Here is a 21,219-nt window from a genome sequence, read left to right as displayed (position 1 = left end):
AATAATAATAATAAACCCTAGCATTTCAATAGGGTCTTCGCACCATTCGGTGCTCAGACCCTAATAACTCAGAAAGCCTTGGAGTCTGGCCAGTCTTTTCTTCAGGAGGAAATGACATCATGTGGAGCAGGTCATGTGATCTGGAATTAACACACTTCCTTGAGAGGTGTTTTTGTAATGGGGAACTTAGTTGAAAGTGATTTCTGGGACACAGATACAATTTGTTATTTTCCATATGAAATTTGATATATTGGCAAAAGAGATATCTGTCATGATTATCTCAACTTAATAAAAGGAACACAATTAAAACAGTTTTTGAATGAGTTCATTTTATTATTGTTTAGCTAATTAGAAGGTGGTTGTTACTAAATTGGGACAGTTATTTAGTTGATATTTTAGTGATACCCAGTAATTTTTTCATTAAGAAGTGATTGTTTCCATAATAAATAATTCTGGAATTTGTAAAAACATGATCATAATGAACATAAAAAAAACATTAGTTTTTTTTAAAAAAACTTTTAATAGAGATGTATGCAAGATATATGCCATGGACTTCAAAAGCCAGTTAATATAGATGTACCCACAAACAAAATGACCTTTCGCTGAGCACAGACGTGTGTTATGCATGTGTAAGTTATACACAGATACCAAATCTTGTGACCTAAATATGTAGCAATTGATGGGACTCGGAAACACCCCCACAATTTAATCAGTTGTTCCTTGTATTATTTCAAACGGATAAGCCCCGATAAGTCCACAATGGTGGATTTTTAGTAGGATCACAATCATGTGATTGTCAGCAAGCAGCTGATGTAGCATTTACTTGTTGCCATAGTTACAGTGACGCTGTGCCTCTATCTCGCAATAATACAGAAATCTTTAACAAATCTTCACATTTGTCCAAAATGATAAGAAATTTGTCCAGAACTTGCTCAAAAAAATCCTCTTTTACTATTCACAATCGGTCCGAGATGAGTTAAACATCTAGGATGGCTTAGAAGGGTTCCAAAAATTACTAAAAACAATATAAACATGTCCAAAATGACTCAAATTTGACCTCATAAAATAAGTGTGTTCTCAAAATGTGTTAAATCACCATAGTTATGAGCAAAATGACTAGAAATTACTCAAATATTTCCAGAACTTGCTCAAAAAAATTCTCTTTAGCTGTTCAAAACCTGTCCAAAATGAGTTAATCGTCTAGGACGGCTTAGAAGGATTAAAAAAAATAATAATAAAAATGGGCACAAAATCCACTACTGCATTAGTGAGTGAGCATTGTGGTATATTAATACAAACTATGACATATAAATCCAGGACTGTTGTGTGTGTTACAGTACAGCAAAGGAAACTATGGTGCTTTCTGGTGGAGTTAAGATCACAGTGCAAGATGCAAAACTGCACGAACTAGTACAGTCTGAGTGCACTGACAAATTAATTATTGATAAAGTTAAAACTTATGACTACATTGCCAGATTTATTTTGCAATCTTTACTATAATTTCTGGAGATTTCTTTAAGAAAAAAAAAGTCTACATTGGATTTTAAATGCGATGCATCATTTTTGACATGCACTGCAACCGTCTGCGTTGCTGCAGAAAATCGCAGTGAAATGCCATATGTCACACACACAGACACACACACACACACACACACACACACACACACACACACACACACACACACACACACACACACACACACACACACACACACACACACAGACCTGCACTCATATGCTACAATCCTGTGATAAGGACGTCATCATGATCTCCCCTCTCTCACATCCACAGGCTTTATCATTACAACGCAGTTAAAGTGCAGCCTCTGTACAGTCACTTAGAATAACAATAATGTGCTCCGTTATTTCGTCCTAGCTTACAACAGCAGCGTTTGGTGTTTTAGTGACAGTTGTTCCAGTGGTTGAAGGGGGACACGGCTTCACCTCCCAGCTGCATGCTAACAGTAGCCGTGTCGGAGGGTACAGTCAGTGCGCTACAGTGAGCATTCCGCCGCTGCTAGCTAAACTGTGCAGCTGTTGACAGGCGGCGGCGACTCCGCGCCGACTGCGCCGCTTCCTCCGTCCAAACCCGCCGGTCTAAACATCCAAGAAGACGGGGGGGGGGGGGAGATGAACGAGCTGGTGAAGAGTTTGCCTTCCCCGACTCTCCCCGGGCTGCACCTCCCGTGTCTGGACACCTACAAGGGCTGGCTCTTTAAATGGACCAACTACCTGAAGGGCTACCAGCGGCGGTGGTTCGTCCTCAGTAACGGCCTGCTGTCCTACTACAGGTGACGGGAACTAGCGGCTCCGGCGACCGTCGGTGCTCGATCCGACGCTGCTCGCAGCTGTATTTACACCGATTTAAAATCAAAGTTAATCATAGTTGAATTTGTTAGCAGCATGCGGGCCGACTTAATGTGATGAAAAGTGATTTTTAAAAAAAAGGAAAATCATACTTCCAACTTTAACTGGCAAAGGATGGAGTGTCCTAAAAATGGCCGCTAGATAACTTAAAAAAAAAATCATAATTACAATTTAACAAAAAAAATGTGATTTGTGCACTTAAATCAATACAAGTTTAAAGCAAACATTGGTCACATAGTGTTCCACAGTACTTATTTCGTGAGGATTTCATGCTAAGCTGTGTAATTAGTATACACGTATTAATTAGCTAACGGAGCTAGCTAGTTTAAGCTAAGTAGTTAGCTGTTGGTTTTTTAGCTAAACGATTTTTTTTCGCTATTGTTTTCTGTTGTTTTCACTTTGGGGTGGGATTAGGAGCAAATTTAGGTCACAAAGTGCTTATTTAATGAGGACGCCATGCAAAATTAGGCTATGCTATGTATTTAGTATATACGTATATTAATTAGCTAACTGAGCTAATTAGCTAAATAGTAGTTAGCTGTATTTTTTTTTAGCTAAACTAGCTTTTTTTGTTATTGTTTTCTGTTGTTTTCACTTTGCGATGAAACTTGATTTTTTTAAAAATCAAACTATTAACTTTAACTTGTATTTAATAATTACAAGATGTTAAAAAAAGAAAATTCTTTTTAAATTGTGAACAATGCAAATTTAACAGTGCTCATTTAATGAGGATGACATACAAAATTATGCTAAGCTATGTATTTAGCATATATGTTTATTCATTGGCGAACTGAGCTAATTAGCTAGATAGTAGTTGGCTGTGTTTTCTTCCTTGTTTTTTCTTGTTTCCATGTTGTGATGAAATTTTTTTTTAAACGGGAAATTAAACTTTTAACTTTAACTGTCAAGAAGTTGAGTGCCCTGAAAAATGCCTGTTTGATTACTGAAGAAAAAGAAGACCTGAGTCACTATTACAAAATGTAAAAAAAACAAAACAAAACTAATTTAACAGTAAACCTAGATCCCAAAGTACTTTTATTCATTGAGGATGTCATACAAAATTGTGCAAGCTATGTATTTAGTATATACGTGTGTGTAATTAGCTAATGGGGCTAGTTTGTTTAAGCTAAGTAGTTAGCTGAATTTTTAGCTAAACTAACTTTTTTCTCAGTTGTTTTCACGTAAATATTAAAATTCAATATCGACGAAATAACTAGATATCAATATAGTTTATATGTAGTCTGTATATAAAAAGTATATAAAAAGCACTGATAATTAATCAAGGGAGATGCAGGAAGATAAACTAAATCTCCAAATGGTGCGGTTCATCATTCATATACTGCCAAATATAAAAGAGTAATGTTTATATGGCATATGGCAGTTTTATTCAGTTCAGTATGTTTGCAATATATAGACATAAATAATTAATGTAGATGAGGAAGAGTGCCATATTGTGATGTATCATTTAAACCTTAAATATTAAATTCTTATGTATATAGTAAAATAAAATAGCATAGCTTTATTGTCATCGTACATGGGGGCATGACGAAAATATAAATAGCTGCCACTGGACGGTACATTGGTAACAAGCAGTGAGTCATAAAGTAACAACATTAAATAATAGAATCAAATGCAAAAACATATGCAAAACAGGCAAGATATATACATTGTGAGAGGTAAATAAAATGAAATAAAAACCAGCAAAATAGAATAAATATGCTCAGGAGATTGCACATAAGCAGTATCTGAACCATTAAAAGTGACACTGTGCGTCTAGGTTTTCAGGTGTTTTTTTTTTAGTTCTGAAGTCTGATGGACCATGGAAAAAAGCTCTTTCTCAGCCTGTTTGTCCCTTCATTTCAAGGATCTGAGTCTCAAAAGCTTTCAGTGTGATAATTTGTGAAATCTGTATGAGAGAGGCCATACGTATGTGAAGCAAAAGCTCCAACTGTTCCAGTACAGACTGCCCAAATCCTGTCTGTTGAAAGAGATTGCCAAAAGTCCAGAGCTTGTCTCTGCAGAAAAGGCCTACCATTCCATTATTCAGGCTTGACATTTTTTTACAGACCTTGTAGGATGTTATTTTAACAGTAAAGTGCTTTAAAATGGAGCTGCCTCATTTTCTAAATGCAGCAGAGAGCCTGTAGTGCTCCTCTTTCTGTCCTGCACTCACACACTACTATCCACTCGGTTTATTTTCCCCTCAGGACTCAGGCAGAGATGGCACACACATGCCGGGGTACCATTCCCTTGGCAACAGCCCACATCGAGGTGGGCGACACCTGCCACTTGGTGTTAACCAGTGGAGGTCGTAGCTATCACCTGAAGGCCACCTCCGAGGGAGAGTGTCAGAGATGGGTGTCAGCCCTGCAGCAGGCCAAAGCCAACGCCACGCTCCTGATACATCACTCAGGTGAGATGGATGCTTTCTACTCAGGTCTAATATTTAACTGTATCCTCACGAATGTATTGTGACTGTTCACACACAATATTGTCCTGGATCAAAGAAATAATGTGATCTTTTCTGATCTGTTGAGTGAGACATCTGTTGTTCCTTTAACCCTCCTGTTGTCTTCATTTACGGGCATCTAAAAATATTGTTGTCTAAAAAAAATCCAAAAATTCAGCAAAAAAATCCGCAAATTTCTGAAAATTTGCAAAACCTTCAGGAAGAAAATTCCAATAATTCCTTAAAAATTTCCCTTAAATGTTTTATTTAAAAAAAATCCCCCAAATTTGGCAAGAAAATTCTTGTACATATTTTCAAAAAATGAGTAAAAATCTTCCAGAAAATCCTAAAAATATCTAAAGTGATTCCATATATATATCAGTAAAACTTCTAATATTTTCTTTAAGAACATTCACAAAAAAATCAACCAAAATCCAGCGAAATTCACTGGATTTTGGTTGATTTTTTTGTGAATGTTCTTAAGAAACATTTTGAACATTTCTTTTTTTCCACCAAAAAATGTTCAAAGATTTCCCAAAAATGTTGAAAATGTGAACATCAGAAGTTTCACTGTGAAAATTTTTTTCCCCCCCACATTTTCAAACTTTGAAACGGGTCAATTTTGACCCGCAGGACGACACGAGGGTTAACAAAAAAAAAAAAAACTACAGTGTGCCCCAGAATATGTACTCCAAAGGAACAGCATGGCTCACTTGAGAAAGTCTGAAGTAGTCAAACTAATTTTAGCTGTAACCTGAATGCACGCTCATGCAACCAAGACCCACTTACCTAGATGAGTATTGTGTTCCTTTGCAGCCTTTAGTGTTGTGTAAACATCAAGACACAAGATGGCAGTGTAATTCAATAAGTTCTTATGGGAACGGCCTGTTAGGACAAAGGTGTGGCTAAAGGCAAAAAGGAAAAATCTGTATGTGTCATGTTAAATTGCATATTCAATCTGCTATCATCCTGACAACACTATTATTTTAACCTCTGAACCTTAATATCTTTATTAATATATAATGATTTGTTTGCTGGGAGTCTCAGAGCCTCTTTCTGCTTGCTGATGTCTAGCCTTCCTTGCACTTTGTGGATGTTTAGATAAAAAGAACCTGCAGCAAAGATGGGCTTTCTCCTCTCTGTGTGTCTTTGTCTGTCTCTCTTTTTCACAAATGTGCACACATATGCAGCCACCGTCTCCCTCCCACTCTGTCTCCTTCCTCCCTCCCCGTCTCCTTCAGTATGACGACAATGAGTGTGAATGAAATGACCTTCCTTTAGACTCCTCCTGCCGTTCTGATAGCAGGAGGGGTAAAAAAAACAGAAAAAACAGAAAGAACAGGAGGATGTGAGGATTTTCATTGAAAATATTTTTCACCATAGACTGTGGACAATAGGGAGACATGAGTGCAGCCTTTTCATTGAGTGTCACCTTGTAAGTAACCTGTTCATTATTTTACTGAGAGCAGAATAGCAGTTTAGATAGAAGCTGTGTGCTTGCATGCCTGTTTGCATTCATGTGTGTATTTGTAATTGTCGAAGTGTGTCTGTTTTTTTGAGTTCTGTAAGTTTGGCAATTTAACACGAACACAGATTTTGCTTCCAAGTAAACAAAATGGCATCGTAATTTTCAAAGTCACAGCAGAAGAGGTCAGCAGTCTCAGTCAAATGTAGCATATTTGTCCTGTTTGTTTACGACTGATTTAAATCCAACTTTTCCTCATGATTATTGCAGCTACTAGAGACTTCATTACTAGGAGGTGTGCACATGTACGAACCCTTTAACGCTGAGTAAAAGGTCTGCACCTGCGAGATGCAAATCAGTGCTTTGTGTCACTCTAACCACATTAGCGTACGATGTGTCAGGAGGGGTTCATGCTGTTTCTACGTGATGCAGTAGATTTTGCCTCACTTATGGTGATTACAGCTAAAACAAACAGGATTTAAAGAGCTGAGCCCATTTAGAAGATTTTACACTACTTCTATGGTTTCTCATGGTTCAGAAAGGATATTTAGAATGCTGTTATTGCATGTTTTGTCTGATTTATAGTCTGTATGTTAATTTCTCACTTTGGGTTCACACAATTATGAAAAGCTCAGCTGAAGCAAATCCTTGTGTGTTTTGGTGAAGTGTGTGATGTGATTATAGATTATCATTGCATGAGCTTTTAGTTATGGGCTTAGTAGCAGGGAAATTAATTGACTGAAAGTGGATTAGAGCAGCAGTAATTAAGTGGATGCTGCAGAAGTTATGAGGCACCTATCTTGTGATATTTACTGCACGACCACTACCGACTTTCCATTCTCTAGAATATGTATGAATGTTGTCTTTCCAACGGTTAATAAATACAAGGTGAAAGTTTAACGCAGTGTGAGAAGGAATCCAAATAGCTGATTACATGGTGGAAACGATACACCTCAGCTCTGTGTGTGTGTGCTACAGCAAGCTTTCAGGATATCACAGTCGGACTTTAAATGCTTCGTCTGTATTGCAGGAGCTTCCAGTGCATCCCCTGATTTTTAACTCTCTCTTACCACACTGTGTCCATACTGATGCTCCCTCTATCACCTGTGGGTGTGTTTTTTTTTAATGATTCAACGATGAGTCACCAGTTGGTCTCAGACTCTCCGGTGTCCTGTGTGAACAATAACCCATTAACGCACAGACTAGTGCATGCTCTGCATGGGCATTATTAATCCACGGATGAGTATTAAGGGTGTGCTCTTGCCTACCAACATGTTGGATGGCAGATGGCTCCACATCTCAAATTCATAATCTAGTGTCCTAACACTTTTGACCAAAAGTCAAGTGAGATATTTCTCTCTCGGCTATATGTGGGTCATGAAACCATTACAGATGCCCGAAGGATTTTTCACCCTCTCATTTTTTAATCTTCTCCTCCAGAGACTTTGTTAATCCAGTTTGCCCTGATTGTTTTTATTTCTTTTCCCCTTTGATGGAGTGGAACAGTTTGTCTCCACGCTTTACTCTATTCATAGGCAACGCTGTGCTGCCCTAGAAGAAATGTTTTGACCTAGAAAAGTTTAATTACATTGAATGGAGGTGGCTATATGCATTTTAAAGCTGGATTATTTGTGTTGATATTTATAACTGTCTATAAATCTAGGTCTTTTTTTTCTTTTTTTTAAACTGATGACTTTTTCACTAAGAGGCTTTAATGGAGCACAGTTTGCTCTATTATGTTCTCCAACCCACAGACTTTTCAGTGGGTCCATTATTACTAACACATAATGTGTGGACAAGCTGCATCCAAAGCCTCAAAATGCATTTAAACAGGCAGGAAATATACTAAGGTTTTAAAAAGTACTCAGTGTATCAGATTCTATCTGGCATTATGATGCATGTATGTGAAATGCAAGGAAGTGAGAGCAGATGCAGAAAAATATTTTGCCTAACTTTCTGTATTTTAGGCAAAAACAGGGACTGTGAGGGGATATCTTTAATGCTTCAAGTTGTCAAAGATTTTTTAAATCAGTGTCATAATTGTTTTGTGATGCCTTGTAATCAGTTCAGTCTCCCTGCGCTCTTTCAAAAATCCTCAAGACTGATGGCTCAGCTCATGCCAGCAAGGGGTATAGGGAGAGAAGGAGAGGAGAAAAAGGGTAGTGCGTCATCTTTTTTTCTCCCTCTTCCTCTAAAAATAGCCTTGCCTCCTGATTGCACAGGCCGGCGTTTCCAGGGCAACAGTGTTCATTCACAGCTTTCCAATCTTGTGTAGAGGAAGGGTTGTGGGGGATCAGGGTGTGAAGTGTTATCTTCCTCCATCCGTTCCCCACTAATGCTCTCAACTCGTCTAAAATTAGAGTATTTTAAATATCTTTCTCCATCTGTCTGATGAGACATTAATCCCTGTAATGCACTGTTTACTATAGTATAGAATTTCACCTCCCATAAACACCCACATTGTTCAGACTTAGTAACCTGTAAGTCCTATAATGATACCCCAGTGTCTTTGGTTAATTACTAACTGAATTTGCGTTTCGTTTCTGTGTCTCTTCATAAAGATGACTCCGGAGATGAAGCCCCTGTACCTCAGGAGGACCGTGCCCTAACCCAAGGGGTGCTCAAGACTCTGGCCAGTAAGCTGGATGATCTGAGCACCTGTAATGAGCTGATAGGAAAGCACGGTGCCGCCCTCCAGCGCTCCCTCAGTGAACTCGAGGATCTGCGTGGTTCCACTGACAGCACAGACAAAGTGAAAACTGTTAATGAGCGAGCCACCCTCTTCCGCATCACCTCCAATGCTATGATCAATGTGAGTTCACACAATTCAAGTTTCAGCCACACGGTAAATTGGAGCCCGATCAGTTGGAAAATGTCACTTTTAAACGAGGGATTCTAGCTGGAGGGTGTTGCCTTTTATCCTTTGATGTGTGTTGCTTTTCGCACTTCAGGCTTGTCGTGACTTTCTGGATGTGGCAGAATCTCACAGTCGGAGGTGGCAAAAGGCCCTGCAGCATGAGAGAGAACAGCGTCACCACCTGGAGGAGACCATCGAACAGTTAGCCAAACAGCACAACAGCTTAGAGAGAGCCTGGAGGGAGAATCCCTCCTCATACACAGGTGAGACACATCACTTTCTCTCTCGACTAGACAGCTTGACTCTTATGTGTAACTTCAGAGTGTCACAGAATACGGCCCTCTTCTGGCCATCAGTATAAATGCATTTCTGGCACAGAAATATGTCTCAGACAGACTTACAGCACATTTTTAGAGCATTTATCTACATGCATGTACAATGTAGTTAGTAAAGTAGTCAAACAGGCCTGCTTTTAATGACTGTTACAATGTTCTTCATCGTATGTGTTCATTTTGAGGCCATAGTTTGTTGCCAATGAAGTAAATATCTTACTAAGTACCTTTCAGTGTTGGTATGAGTCTTTTTTTGATCACCCATTATTTTGAGATGGTTATACTGTTATAATCAACGCAGCGACTACTTTAAATCTCAGTTACAAAAGCTTATAAACAAGTCATTTGTATATTAATTTGCCTCTGACATTCCAATTCCCAAACAGCATCAAGCAAATGTTACCAAGCTATAAATAGGCCAAACAACTCCTGTCCCATCACTTAGAAAAGCCTCTAAGGAACGATAACCAAGTTGAATTAGGGCTTAATAAAAATGTTATGAGTTTGAACAATCTTGTAAATCATTTTAAGCCTCTGTGGTGGCAATAGCTGGGGTTGGAGGCATCGTATTTTTGACTTGTCCGTCCTTCCCATTCCATTCTTGTGCATGCAATATATCAGGAACGCCTCAAGGAAATTTCTTCATATAAATGTTTACTTGAACTCAGATAAACTGTTTAGAATTTGGTGATTAAAGGTCACTGTGACCCCACAAGCAATACACTAATCATGACATAATTTCACACAAACCTCTGACAGGATAAATGATACATTTTGAGATTAGATGGAAAAGGTCGTTTGCTTCATTATTTAACAGCATAACTAAGAAACAGAAGGAAAGATTGTGACCATATTTTGTAGCTTTATGGGCCAAGCATATGAACACATACAGTGAATTTGACTTAGTTTTTTGTTTCTCTCAATGAAATTACATTTAGTGAAATCTTGACTACATGTATTGCATGAATCTATACAAGCAGGGATGTAAACTACAATTTAACTAGTTGTTCTATATTCTGTATATGAACAATATTTACAGGCTAAAGACTCTCAGCTAACCTGTCCTGTTTCTGATGCTGTAGATGTGGAGCATTCTCAGGAGGGGGATGCGAGCGATGAGAATGACGAGGCAGAGTTCTTTGATGCCATGGAGGAGTCCCCTGCGTTCATAACTGTGACTACTGGTGATATACAGCACAAGTGAGAGAAATCTCCTCTAGACACAGTAATCTCTAAGCTGTGTTCTAGCCAGTACAACATTGAACTGTATTTAAAGTATGTCACTTTCCCTCAGGCGCTCAGGAAGTAATCAGAGTATGATGAGTGGAGGAGTGCCCAATGACTGGACTCACAACGAGAATGTACGTCTCAAGCATACTGATAATAATAGAATACCATTTACTTCATCTTAGTCTTACTTACAGTTGTGTGTTTCAGTTTTTTGCTTAAATTAAAGCCTTGCGTTTTGTCATATTTCTTACAGGACACCTCAACCACAAACCACATGCAGCTACGAAGAACAAGGCGCAGTCGTATCCCCGACAAACCAAATTACTCTCTAAACCTGTGGAGCATCATGAAAAACTGCATCGGCAAAGACCTGTCCAAGATACCCATGCCTGTAAATGAAATACGTATTTGTACCACCCACAAATTACCACAGATTAGGTGTAATGTAGCTTTTATTTTGTGCAAATGTGAGTAAATAGCTATGTTACTTGTGGAATTCTCAGCACCAAACAGTCTTTTCTAAAATCTTAAATGTCTGATTGCAGGTAAACTTCAATGAGCCGTTGTCAATGCTGCAGCGTCTGACTGAGGATCTGGAGTACAGTGAGCTTCTGGACCGGGCAGCTCGCTGCGACTCGTCGCTGGAGCAGCTGTGCCTGGTGGCTGCCTTCTCTGTCTCCTCCTACTCCACCACAGTCCATCGTACAGCCAAACCCTTCAACCCTCTGCTGGGGGAGACTTACGAGCTGGACAGACTGGAGGAGTATGGTTATCGCTCCATTTGTGAGCAGGCAAGACAAAAATATATACAATATATATTTATACATTCTTACGCTGCTATTTTGCACACAGAGATCTCAGATTATCCACCATGCTTCACGTCATGATGATGCCACCACCATGCTTCATCTGTGTCCGGCAAACATAGCGACCAATCTGATGGACGAAAAGCTCCATTTTGCCTTTTATTTTGAAGTGTATATTATGTATAATTGTTATTTGCATCGTAAGACAGGTATTGTTTCCTTGGTCTGCATCATATTCTCCATATTGGAAAAGAAAACCTGCACGGTTTTTGAAAAATTCCATGTCAGAGTCTAGTTTTTACTTGTGTAATACATGTTCTGGTGAAGAGCAAAAACATGAAGACAGTGTGATATGTTTGTATTGCCTCCACTGACACCAGCTGATATCTCACTCTCAGGTCAGTCATCATCCACCAGCTGCTGCCCACCACGTGACATCACAGCGAGGATGGACCCTGTGGCAGCATATTACTATCGATAGCAAGTTTCGTGGGAAATATATTTCCGTCGTGCCATTAGGTAAGAAGCAGTCCGTTAGGAATTTGCTCAAAGTGACAATCAATGCATATTATCATAGATAGCACTACATGTCAGATGTGATCTGTTATTACAGGGTGTCCCAAAAAAATGACATCATTTGAGATGTCCATATCAGAGTGACTACATGGTCAGGAGAAATGATGCTTAATAGGATTTATTTTGGACATAAAATGTTCTATTCTACAAATTTCAAATGAAAAATTCTGGGGGATGGTAATTTTCTAATTTTCTAAAGTTATTACAAATGTTCAATGTGTGCACCGCTTCTGAAACTTCTGAAACTGCCGGCCGTCCGGATCCTTTTTTTCTGACACAAACAGCCTTCCTCTTGAGACTTCTTATGCCACGTCCAAATCTGCTCTTCTGTTGGTGCTTGTTTATGAAATTTTCTACCAAATTCACGTTAGGCATTCACATTTGACTGAGTTTGGGCGTACTTCAACACACAGAACACCTTTTCTGTTGCAGTGAACGGCATGTCTATTCCTGAAAGCAGAAAAATAAAAATGCTAACTCTTTTTGCTCAAAAAAGTGTTCTGTGAATGCTAACACTTTTTTGAGCGAAAAAAGCAAGAAAATTTTAAACAAATTATTAGGTGATTAAATGATGTCAAATTTTTTGGGACACTCTGTACTTAGTGGAGTTTGTGTGTTTTCTTCATTACCACAGGAAACATTCACCTGCAGTTTCACTCGAGTGGGAACCACTATGTGTGGAGCAAAGTGACGTCAACTGTGCACAACATTATTGTTGGGAAGCTCTGGATTGATCAGGTGAGTTCCTCTTCTGTTAAGGGCAGTGTATGTTATTTTTATCAGCTCAGTGAACAAAAAGAAGGCACTGTCCTTGCATGTTTTAGAGGAGTATAATATAATTACTTTTATTATTATATAATAATAAAAGTAAAATGTAAAAGTAAAATTTAAAAGGTGAGACCTTTTAATACAAAAAGAAAATTACTGTTTAGAACTTCAAAATTGACAGGAATTAAAACTGCTTCATGTCAATGATTAGGTGTGTGTGGGTGCATCATTCAGTTGTGCTGCTGGGGGAAATGATTTTGGTTTTGGTACATTTTCAAGTCATACCTGTTTTTCTTGCTGTTTTCCTTTCTGTTGCTGTCGGCAGTCTGGGGACATTGACATCGTAAACACCACCACCAAAGACACCTGCCGTCTCAAATTCTCCCCCTACAGTTACTTCTCCAGAGAAGTCCCACGTAAAGTAAGTTTGTTTCACATTTACTGTTTTAAAACTTTGTTTTCATTGCATCTCCATCATGAAAGATCACACTGATATCAAATATAAACGAAAAGGGAAACACATCAGAAGGTCTTAATTGCCCCGTCCCACAACACCTATTCAGTCCAAAGTTAATACTTTCAACTTGTCTTTAACATGTAAACATCATCCAGTTTGATTTGGCTGCTCTATAACATTTATTTCACTAAGAATGTTCAGCCATTCATCTAGTGTTGGTATTTCTGCCTTGTATTATCTCTTTGTGATGGCCTGTTTACAAGCTGACTACAGATTTTCACAATATCCACCAAAGTACAGTAGTATACATGACTTAGCTGTATGATAGCCCAGAATTTCTAATAGTAACTATTTAAACAGCTCCAGAAGAAAACCAAAATATGCCACACATCAGGTTATAACTTGTCATGTGGTAACAGACAACTTGCACCATTGCTGGTTGTTCAAATGTCACAGCATTTACACAATTTTACACTTGCCAGAGGGCAAAAAGTTTACAACCACTCAAGCCTGTGCAAAGAATTTAGAACACTGTTTTCATATATCTGTCTTCACTCTTGACTAGTATTCACTGTAAATCTTGTGTCTTTCATGCTTAGAGCTCAGGAAGGGACAGTGTAGATAAACCTCAAGGGATGTGTTCTCCCTAAAGAATGCTTGTGTCATGATATCAGCATTAACCTTCAAAGCCATTGACTCATTAGCTAACAGGAAACCTAAGAGAATTTATATATTTATACATGTAATCTGTGAGTGAAATGTTTGTCCTGTTTTAGATGATTCATCAACATAAGCAAGAAAGGAACAAAGTAGTATCCAGCTTTGAATCTGTCAGCACCTAGAAGTCAGAGAGTGCATGTAACTGATCTCTTCCTGTGTGTCCTGTTCTTTGGTGTCCCCAGGTGACAGGAGTGGTGGAGGACAGAGAGAGCACAGCCCATTACATCCTGTCAGGGACCTGGGATGACAAGATGGAAAGTTCTAAAATAGTGGATAGCAGCCAAGGCTGCGGAGGCTCTGAAGGCAAACAAAAGACAGTTTATCAAACTCTGCAACCCAAACTTTTGTGGAAGAAATATCCTCTGCCGTATGTTTATTGTATCAGACACATTCCTATTACATCTTGATGATTGAATGCATTATTTCAACCTTCCCTTGCTGTGATCTGCCTGTTCCTGTCTCTCTTTCCCTTCTGTCTGACCTTTTGTCACAATGAGTCGTCTGTTCTATCTCTTACTCTCCAGAGATAATGCAGAGAACATGCACTTTTTCTCCTCGCTGGCTCTGACCCTGAATGAGCCTGAAGAGGGTGTTGCTCCCACTGACAGTCGTCTGCGTCCGGACCAGCGGCTGATGGAGGCAGGTCTGTGGGATGAAGCCAACGGCCAGAAGCAGCGTTTAGAGGAACGTCAGAGACTGGAGAGGAAGAGAAGGGAGGCACAAGCTAATCAGGCCCTGGAGGAGGGTGAGTACAAGGAAACCTGCAGGACCAGTGATGACTTTTACCTCTTATGTACTATTCGCACAGGATTAGTATTTCCTGGGGATCTCTGGTAATTTGTGAATTACGCCCCCACGTCTGTGTTTGCAGTGCATTCACACGGGATAAGCGAAGTCTGTATTTTACTTGAATTTAGTGTCATTACATCCCGGATATGATGTCAAATCTGTGCACATCGCAACATCCACTGTTGTCACGCTGTTAACGTGGTATGTAGTCGTCATGGCAACAGTAAATATTTCAAAGCAGCAATGTGACGTGAGAACAGAGGGCAGCGTTGTCGGGATAACAGGCTGTCTGGGTGTTTGTATTAAGCCTGTTGAAAGATAGACCTAGAAAAATGTTTCTTACCACATGCTGCTGCGCATGACATCCATCTCAATATCCTCCCATATTTCCCTCTTGTTGATCTAATTTTGCCGTTTCTGCGAATGGTCCATAGGCCTGTTGTGTACCGGCCTACTCCTGCATTTGCATCTAAAATGCTGTCAATAATTTCCACTGCAGCCTCCAGAATTCAACCGAGAAAGAGGTAGAAAAATGCACGCAATAAAAAAAAAAAAAAAACTAAAATACCCCCCAATCACTGACACGCAGATTTTCATGGGACTAGTATTATCACAGGACGTCTGTGTTTGGTGAAATATGGTCGGTAATTTGCGGTGGAATTTTTACTTTACAAATTACGGACATGACGCATTCAGGATTAAGATCATAGACGTCCTCCACAATTATTACAAATCACCACTGGTCCTGAGGTAATACTAATCCTGTGTGAATAGGGCTTTTGAGTGTGTGTCCATTAAGTGTTTCTCTCTGGTATAAAAGTGCTGGCAGGGTGCTGGGGAGCTCTTCATCCCATCAGAAAAGTGCTGGGCAGAACACTCCAGTTTTGTTTCTATGACAGCAATAGCCTGACAACAGATCACCATTCTCATTACTGTTGTATGTTAGACTCTATCCATCCTTGCTGTAATTTCTGGAATGTCATACAGGTCAGGATAGACACACATGGCCAGAACAATCTCCTCCATTTCCTTGGTTATCGGGACTAGTGACAACCATATGATAAAGTTAGAAATTTTGAACAAGATGTGCTCTGAGCGGCTGCAGAAGAACGCTGGAGGGCTTTGGAAAAAGACGATGGGTGTCTTTTCTCACTGGGAAGCTACAAACAGTCGCATATGCTTTCTACTCATAGGGAACAACTGGATAAAGTAATGCTGGCAGTCTAAAGGAAATACAATGTGGACACCTAACCTATATGTCTTTCACACTTTCAGCATAGAAGTGCATTTGATCACTCTGTATATGTTATGATCGTTGCTTTAGTCTTTGGTTGTGGGCAACAACAAAACCTAATTTTGCAACTGGTAAAGAAACTTAAACAAGAATACTGGCTACTGTCACTGTAGAGACAAAAAAATTGACATAAACTGCAGCTCCGGCAGTAACTAGTGTGTGATATTTAAATTGCATTGAGAAAGACAGACATTGTGAAGAACATACTCAAGCCACACTGAAAGAAAGCATGATTCTGTGTCATCAGGGCAAGACATTGAGGGCTACAATCCACTGTGGTTTGAGAAGAGGACAGATGACAGAACAGGAGAAAGCACCTACACCTACAGAGGCGGCTACTGGGAGGCCAAAGACAGACAGGACTGGAGCCAGTGTCCTGACATCTTCTAGGACAAAGTTTGTCTCACACTTTGGTGTCGGACAGGCTACATGGTTTCTTGTGACGTAAAAATTCCTGGGACTTATGGACAGTTGTTTGTGTGAGTTTGGGCGTGTGTGGGTGAGTGAGGCACCTATTCATTCCTAGAATTTCAAGCACAAAAACCCCTGCTTTCACTTTATAAATTACCTGTTTCTGCTCTGTGTTTCCAGAATGCATGGCCTCAGTTTCTGTGTACGCTTCACCACTACAGACAACTAATTTATGGAAGTATAGTGTGTAGAGTTCTTGTGTGCCTGCGTATATGTGTGTGTGACTGGGGAACAGATTTCTTCACGGAAACACTCTTCTCTGAGTGTGTACGGAATGACTTGGGGGCAAGGAGTGCTGTGGATGTTTTGGTGCGAGCACTGAATGTCTTGTTTTCCTCCAAACCGGAACAAGTTGTTCCTTGTTGGGCTCTGGCAGAGACACCAGGCTTTTAAAAGCCTTTTTCTGTGCTAACAGGCTTTCTCTGCAGAACATTTATTGATCCTCCCCTCAATAATCTTGGGTATTTTTTATTACTCTGTTTCTTAAAATTGCACAGACTGTATCTTGAAGGATTTAAAGTTAACACCTGCCTGGGCTCTAAAGAACAACGACTAAACCACGAATACCAAAGTAGATGTCAATCTCTTTGGATGGATGGAACTGACTGGGGAACACCAGGATGTTTTACAGGTAACCGCTGCTTCTCCAGTGATCTTGAAGTCACGTTTCATGTTCTATTAAAGGTGCACTCCCCTAGTTTTACATGTTTAAATTAGTAGAAACAGAAAGCACTACACACCCCATGAAAGCACTTATATGTCTCCACTGGCCTGGAGCTTTATTGAGTTACTAAAGGAACAGTTTTGCCAGGCTGAGTCTAGCGTTTTTGGAGCTTGACACATACCAGGGTCTAAAATTCAGGATATTGCTGCTTCTGCTGCATGCGTTTTAACAATTCTTTTTAAAATTTGTCTCTGGCGAATCTACCCTCTAACAATACTGAACAACATCTTTTATGAAGCTGCCAGACTTTGTAAAAGTGCAATAGGCCTTGAAGTACTTGAAGGCATTCATCTTCAAATATCGTAACACTCAACCATGAGAGTTCCACTAAAGTATAAATCTGCTCAGCCTGGGCTTTTCCTCAGCAAGGGATTATATTGGTGCTTGATGGTAATTTTAGCCTTAATTGTGTAATTGAGTTGTAAGTCCCTAGTAACTACTACACTGACATGAAAAGATTTTGTACAGATTATAGCAATCTGGCAGGCTATTTTTTTCTCTTGAGGAAACTTACATGTATACTTGGGGGTGTTTTTTTGTAATATCAAGGTTTATCCACTTGGTAAGTAGCAACAAACACGTCCCCCCCTGTTTAACACTGTTAGCAATGCAGAGCTCTATTAGGGATTTCTATCTTTAAAACCTGTGTTACTTTATTTGCATATGTCAGCAATAACACAAGCTATGGTTCATGGTCAGAGAGGTGTTTGATGCAGCCCAAATATGATCTTATCGTAACAGTATTCCATTAAATGATTGATAGCTGTGTGAAAAATTGGATTTATATATATCAATGAAGGGCCAGAACACAATTAAGGGAAGGCTTAACAATATATTTTGTGTGCAAACAGGCACTGATGTACATTAGTAGTAAATACATACACTCTATAACCAATAATTACCTGTTTATTTATAGCTTACTGTGTATTAAAACAGGGCATGATGCACATGTTTGACTACCGATTGGTTTCGGCCTGTATATAGCAAGAATATAGTAGAAATAGAACCACCTCATTTATAAACTCTGTAAGGAAATATTGTTTCACATTACTTGAATAATCATCTTCTGGTCACTACTTAATAATCTCTATTTGTGTATACATGATTGAAAATGGAGTGAAGATTGTATACCAGTAAATGAGACGTTGGGGAGATGAAATAATGAATCTAAGTTTATAAGAAACCATACAGAATATTTGTGATGCGAATAAGATGTTGTTCAAAAAAGCACAATATTGTGTTCACGTAACAATACATAACTCAAAGGTTTCCATGACAACATATAGCTATGCATGGTTTTAGAGTGCTCGTGCACTTCTGTAGTGAGAAGCCTCTTCACCTAGCTAACTGTTTGTGGATTCTTACTGAAACATGATGTGAATTCACCTTTTGTGCCCAATTACCTCAGAAATTTTTAATTTTTGAGCTCAAATAAAAACATTAAAGCTGCCACTGCATGGGTTGTTATTTACGGTCAAAGCAATGTTGTTGAAATGTTTCATGTCACAAGGGACAAATTATAAAGAAAAGGTCCAGAAAAACAAGTTCTGCCACAACACCCCGAGGCCAACAGCAAAATTCTCTTGGGTGCTGATGTTTAACTCCAGCTGCTGTCAAGAGCCCAAAATAACAAAGCAGGAGCCTTTAGCTTCTCATCAGATGACAAATGTTTTCTAATCAGCTTCTCCTTTCTGCGCACTATTTACACTTCATTTCCTGATGTAGCAATGATGAAGAAAATTCACTTAGCTGCTGAAGCAATCTAATGGCCTTGGTAATAAATTTAAATCAATGAAGGGTAACTCACTGAGCTCCCTCATTTACTTGTGACAATTTATACTGTTAGTACACACATAAACCACTTCATATTTGTATGATTTATGGATTTTAATATTGCACCAAACACACTAGCAGCATTATTTAGAAGTCACCTCATTTAGGACTAAAGAGGGTCTTTTAATATGACACTGCTTGGTTTATTGGACTATCACTATGAGTTATGAAACATTTGAACATATACATCAGTTTACCTTGGCATTGATTTTTAAAGTCTCTAGAATTCCACTGCAAGGATGAAACACCACTTTTCTGCGAGATAATCCCTCATTTGGTGTGTTGGTGATGGCGGTGGAGAGCGTCAGTCCAGAATCTCCCACAAGTGTTCAGTCGACGGCAATCTGTCATTCCAAACCCACATCAGTAACATCACTGGGTCTGCATACTTCCATCTCTGTAACATCAACCCTCACCCCTGTCAGCACCGCCATCCTGGTCCACTCGCTGGTCACCTCCCACTTGGATTACTGCAAGTCCCTCCTCTCTGGCCTCCCCTTCAAGTCCCTCCGTAAACTCCAACTAGTTCAGAATGCTGCAGCCTAGATCATCACCAGAACATCACCCCTGTTTTCCAACAGCTTCACTGGCTCCTATCATCTCTAAAACCATGCTGCTAACCTTCAAGGCCCTCCATAACCTCACTGAACTCCTCCACATAAACACACCCAGCCGGACTCTCGGATCGTCTTCCTCCCTCAACCTCACCATCCCTTCCTGCCCGTCTGACCACCATGGGGTCCAGAGCCTTCAGCCTCTGGAACTCCCTCCCACCTGACATCCGAGACATCAATATGCTGGACATTTTCAAATCCCATCTCAAAACCCACCTGTTGAAACAAGCATACTCACTTTGCCTTCCATTCCTCTTTTTTCTTCTGTTTTTTTTATTTTTAAAAATTGCTAAATTTCCTTCTTTTAAAATGTTTACATCTTTAACATTGTTTATATGAATGGGTTTTAGCTTTGTTTGCTTTGTTTGGGTTAAAGAGTTGTGCTTCAGTTTGTCTTTAGGCTACTATCTACTAAGTTCTGCTATCTCGCTGATGCAGGAATATCACAGTCATCAAATATCCAACCTTATTTACCGATGTCTTTCCATTAGGTCTAAATGTCACTTTAGTCACAGTTCCCAGGAGTTTGAAACACCAGTGAAGCAGTCTGTTTGAAGCTCCTGCCATCTGTGACTCAACAGTAATTCCTCTTTCAAACTCACTGAGATCTTTGTTTCTTTTTAGGTCAACTGTATTGTCATCCCACCTCCACACACATTAAATATGGTATAAAGACATCACATTTGTCTCAAAATCAATACATAACAGTGATATGAGAGGACTAAATGAGCTTATTAAGATAGAACATGTATCATAAATGAATTACATACAAAGGTGAGAGAGCAAAGTGGCTAGGTGCTACATAAATAGATGTTCCCTGTTATGCACAGGAGCTATTAAAAAACTCAAACGGTCTAAGATATATGCTAAAAAAAATATTTACAAGAATTTTCTTGCCAAATTTGGTGGATTTTTTTTAAAAAACAAAACTTTTAAGGGAAACTTTTAAGGAATTATTGGAATTTTCTTCCCGAAGGTTTTGCAAATTTTCAGAAATTTGTGGATTTTTTTTACAGAATTTTGGGATTTTTTTCAGACACGGAAACAGTATTTTTTTGGTGCCCGTAAATGAGGACAACTGGACGGTTAATATAAAGTAGTGTGTGAGTCAAGTGTGGATTTATGGCATGTCAACAGGATTAGTACAATATATTTGTAAATAACTTTCAATTTCAATTTTACTCAGTTGTATATATAATATTTTTGAAGAATCTTTCGCAATGTGGTGTTTGGTTATAGGCTTCCATGTTGATGTTAGGCCTGAAAACAGTAAAAATGTCAAGTATGATACCTGTCAACTATGTCACAAAAAGTCCCACAATTATATATTGACCCGTATGCACTTGTGGGGAAACATCTGTATTTGTTGTGCTTGTCTCCTCGTGTAATTTCAAACCCACCCCCAACACTTCAGATGTCAGTGCAGAGGAGATGATGCGTTCACGGTGCACCTGTCACTGAAATAAA

General features: G+C 39.2%; 1 protein-coding gene across 1 annotated transcript; it reads left to right on the top strand.

The window, feature by feature from the left end:
- Positions 1-1,755: 1,755 nt before the first annotated feature.
- LOC111570739 (oxysterol-binding protein 2-like) lies at positions 1,756-18,757 on the top strand. The gene is made up of 14 exons (XM_023273659.3): positions 1,756-2,291; positions 4,575-4,780; positions 8,843-9,093; positions 9,233-9,401; positions 10,553-10,670; positions 10,765-10,831; positions 10,954-11,091; positions 11,246-11,491; positions 11,905-12,025; positions 12,717-12,820; positions 13,176-13,271; positions 14,210-14,394; positions 14,552-14,772; positions 16,358-18,757. The coding sequence occupies exons 1-14, from the start codon at positions 2,131-2,133 to the stop codon at positions 16,498-16,500; spliced, it is 2,226 nt and encodes a 741-aa protein (XP_023129427.1). The 5' UTR covers positions 1,756-2,130; the 3' UTR covers positions 16,501-18,757.
- Positions 18,758-21,219: the final 2,462 nt, after the last annotated feature.

The sequence above is a fragment of the Amphiprion ocellaris genome, chromosome 17, assembly GCF_022539595.1.
Source record: "Amphiprion ocellaris isolate individual 3 ecotype Okinawa chromosome 17, ASM2253959v1, whole genome shotgun sequence".
In the NCBI taxonomy this organism is placed as follows: Eukaryota; Metazoa; Chordata; class Actinopteri; family Pomacentridae; genus Amphiprion; species Amphiprion ocellaris.
This window is presented reverse-complemented; position numbering and strand designations above follow the sequence as displayed.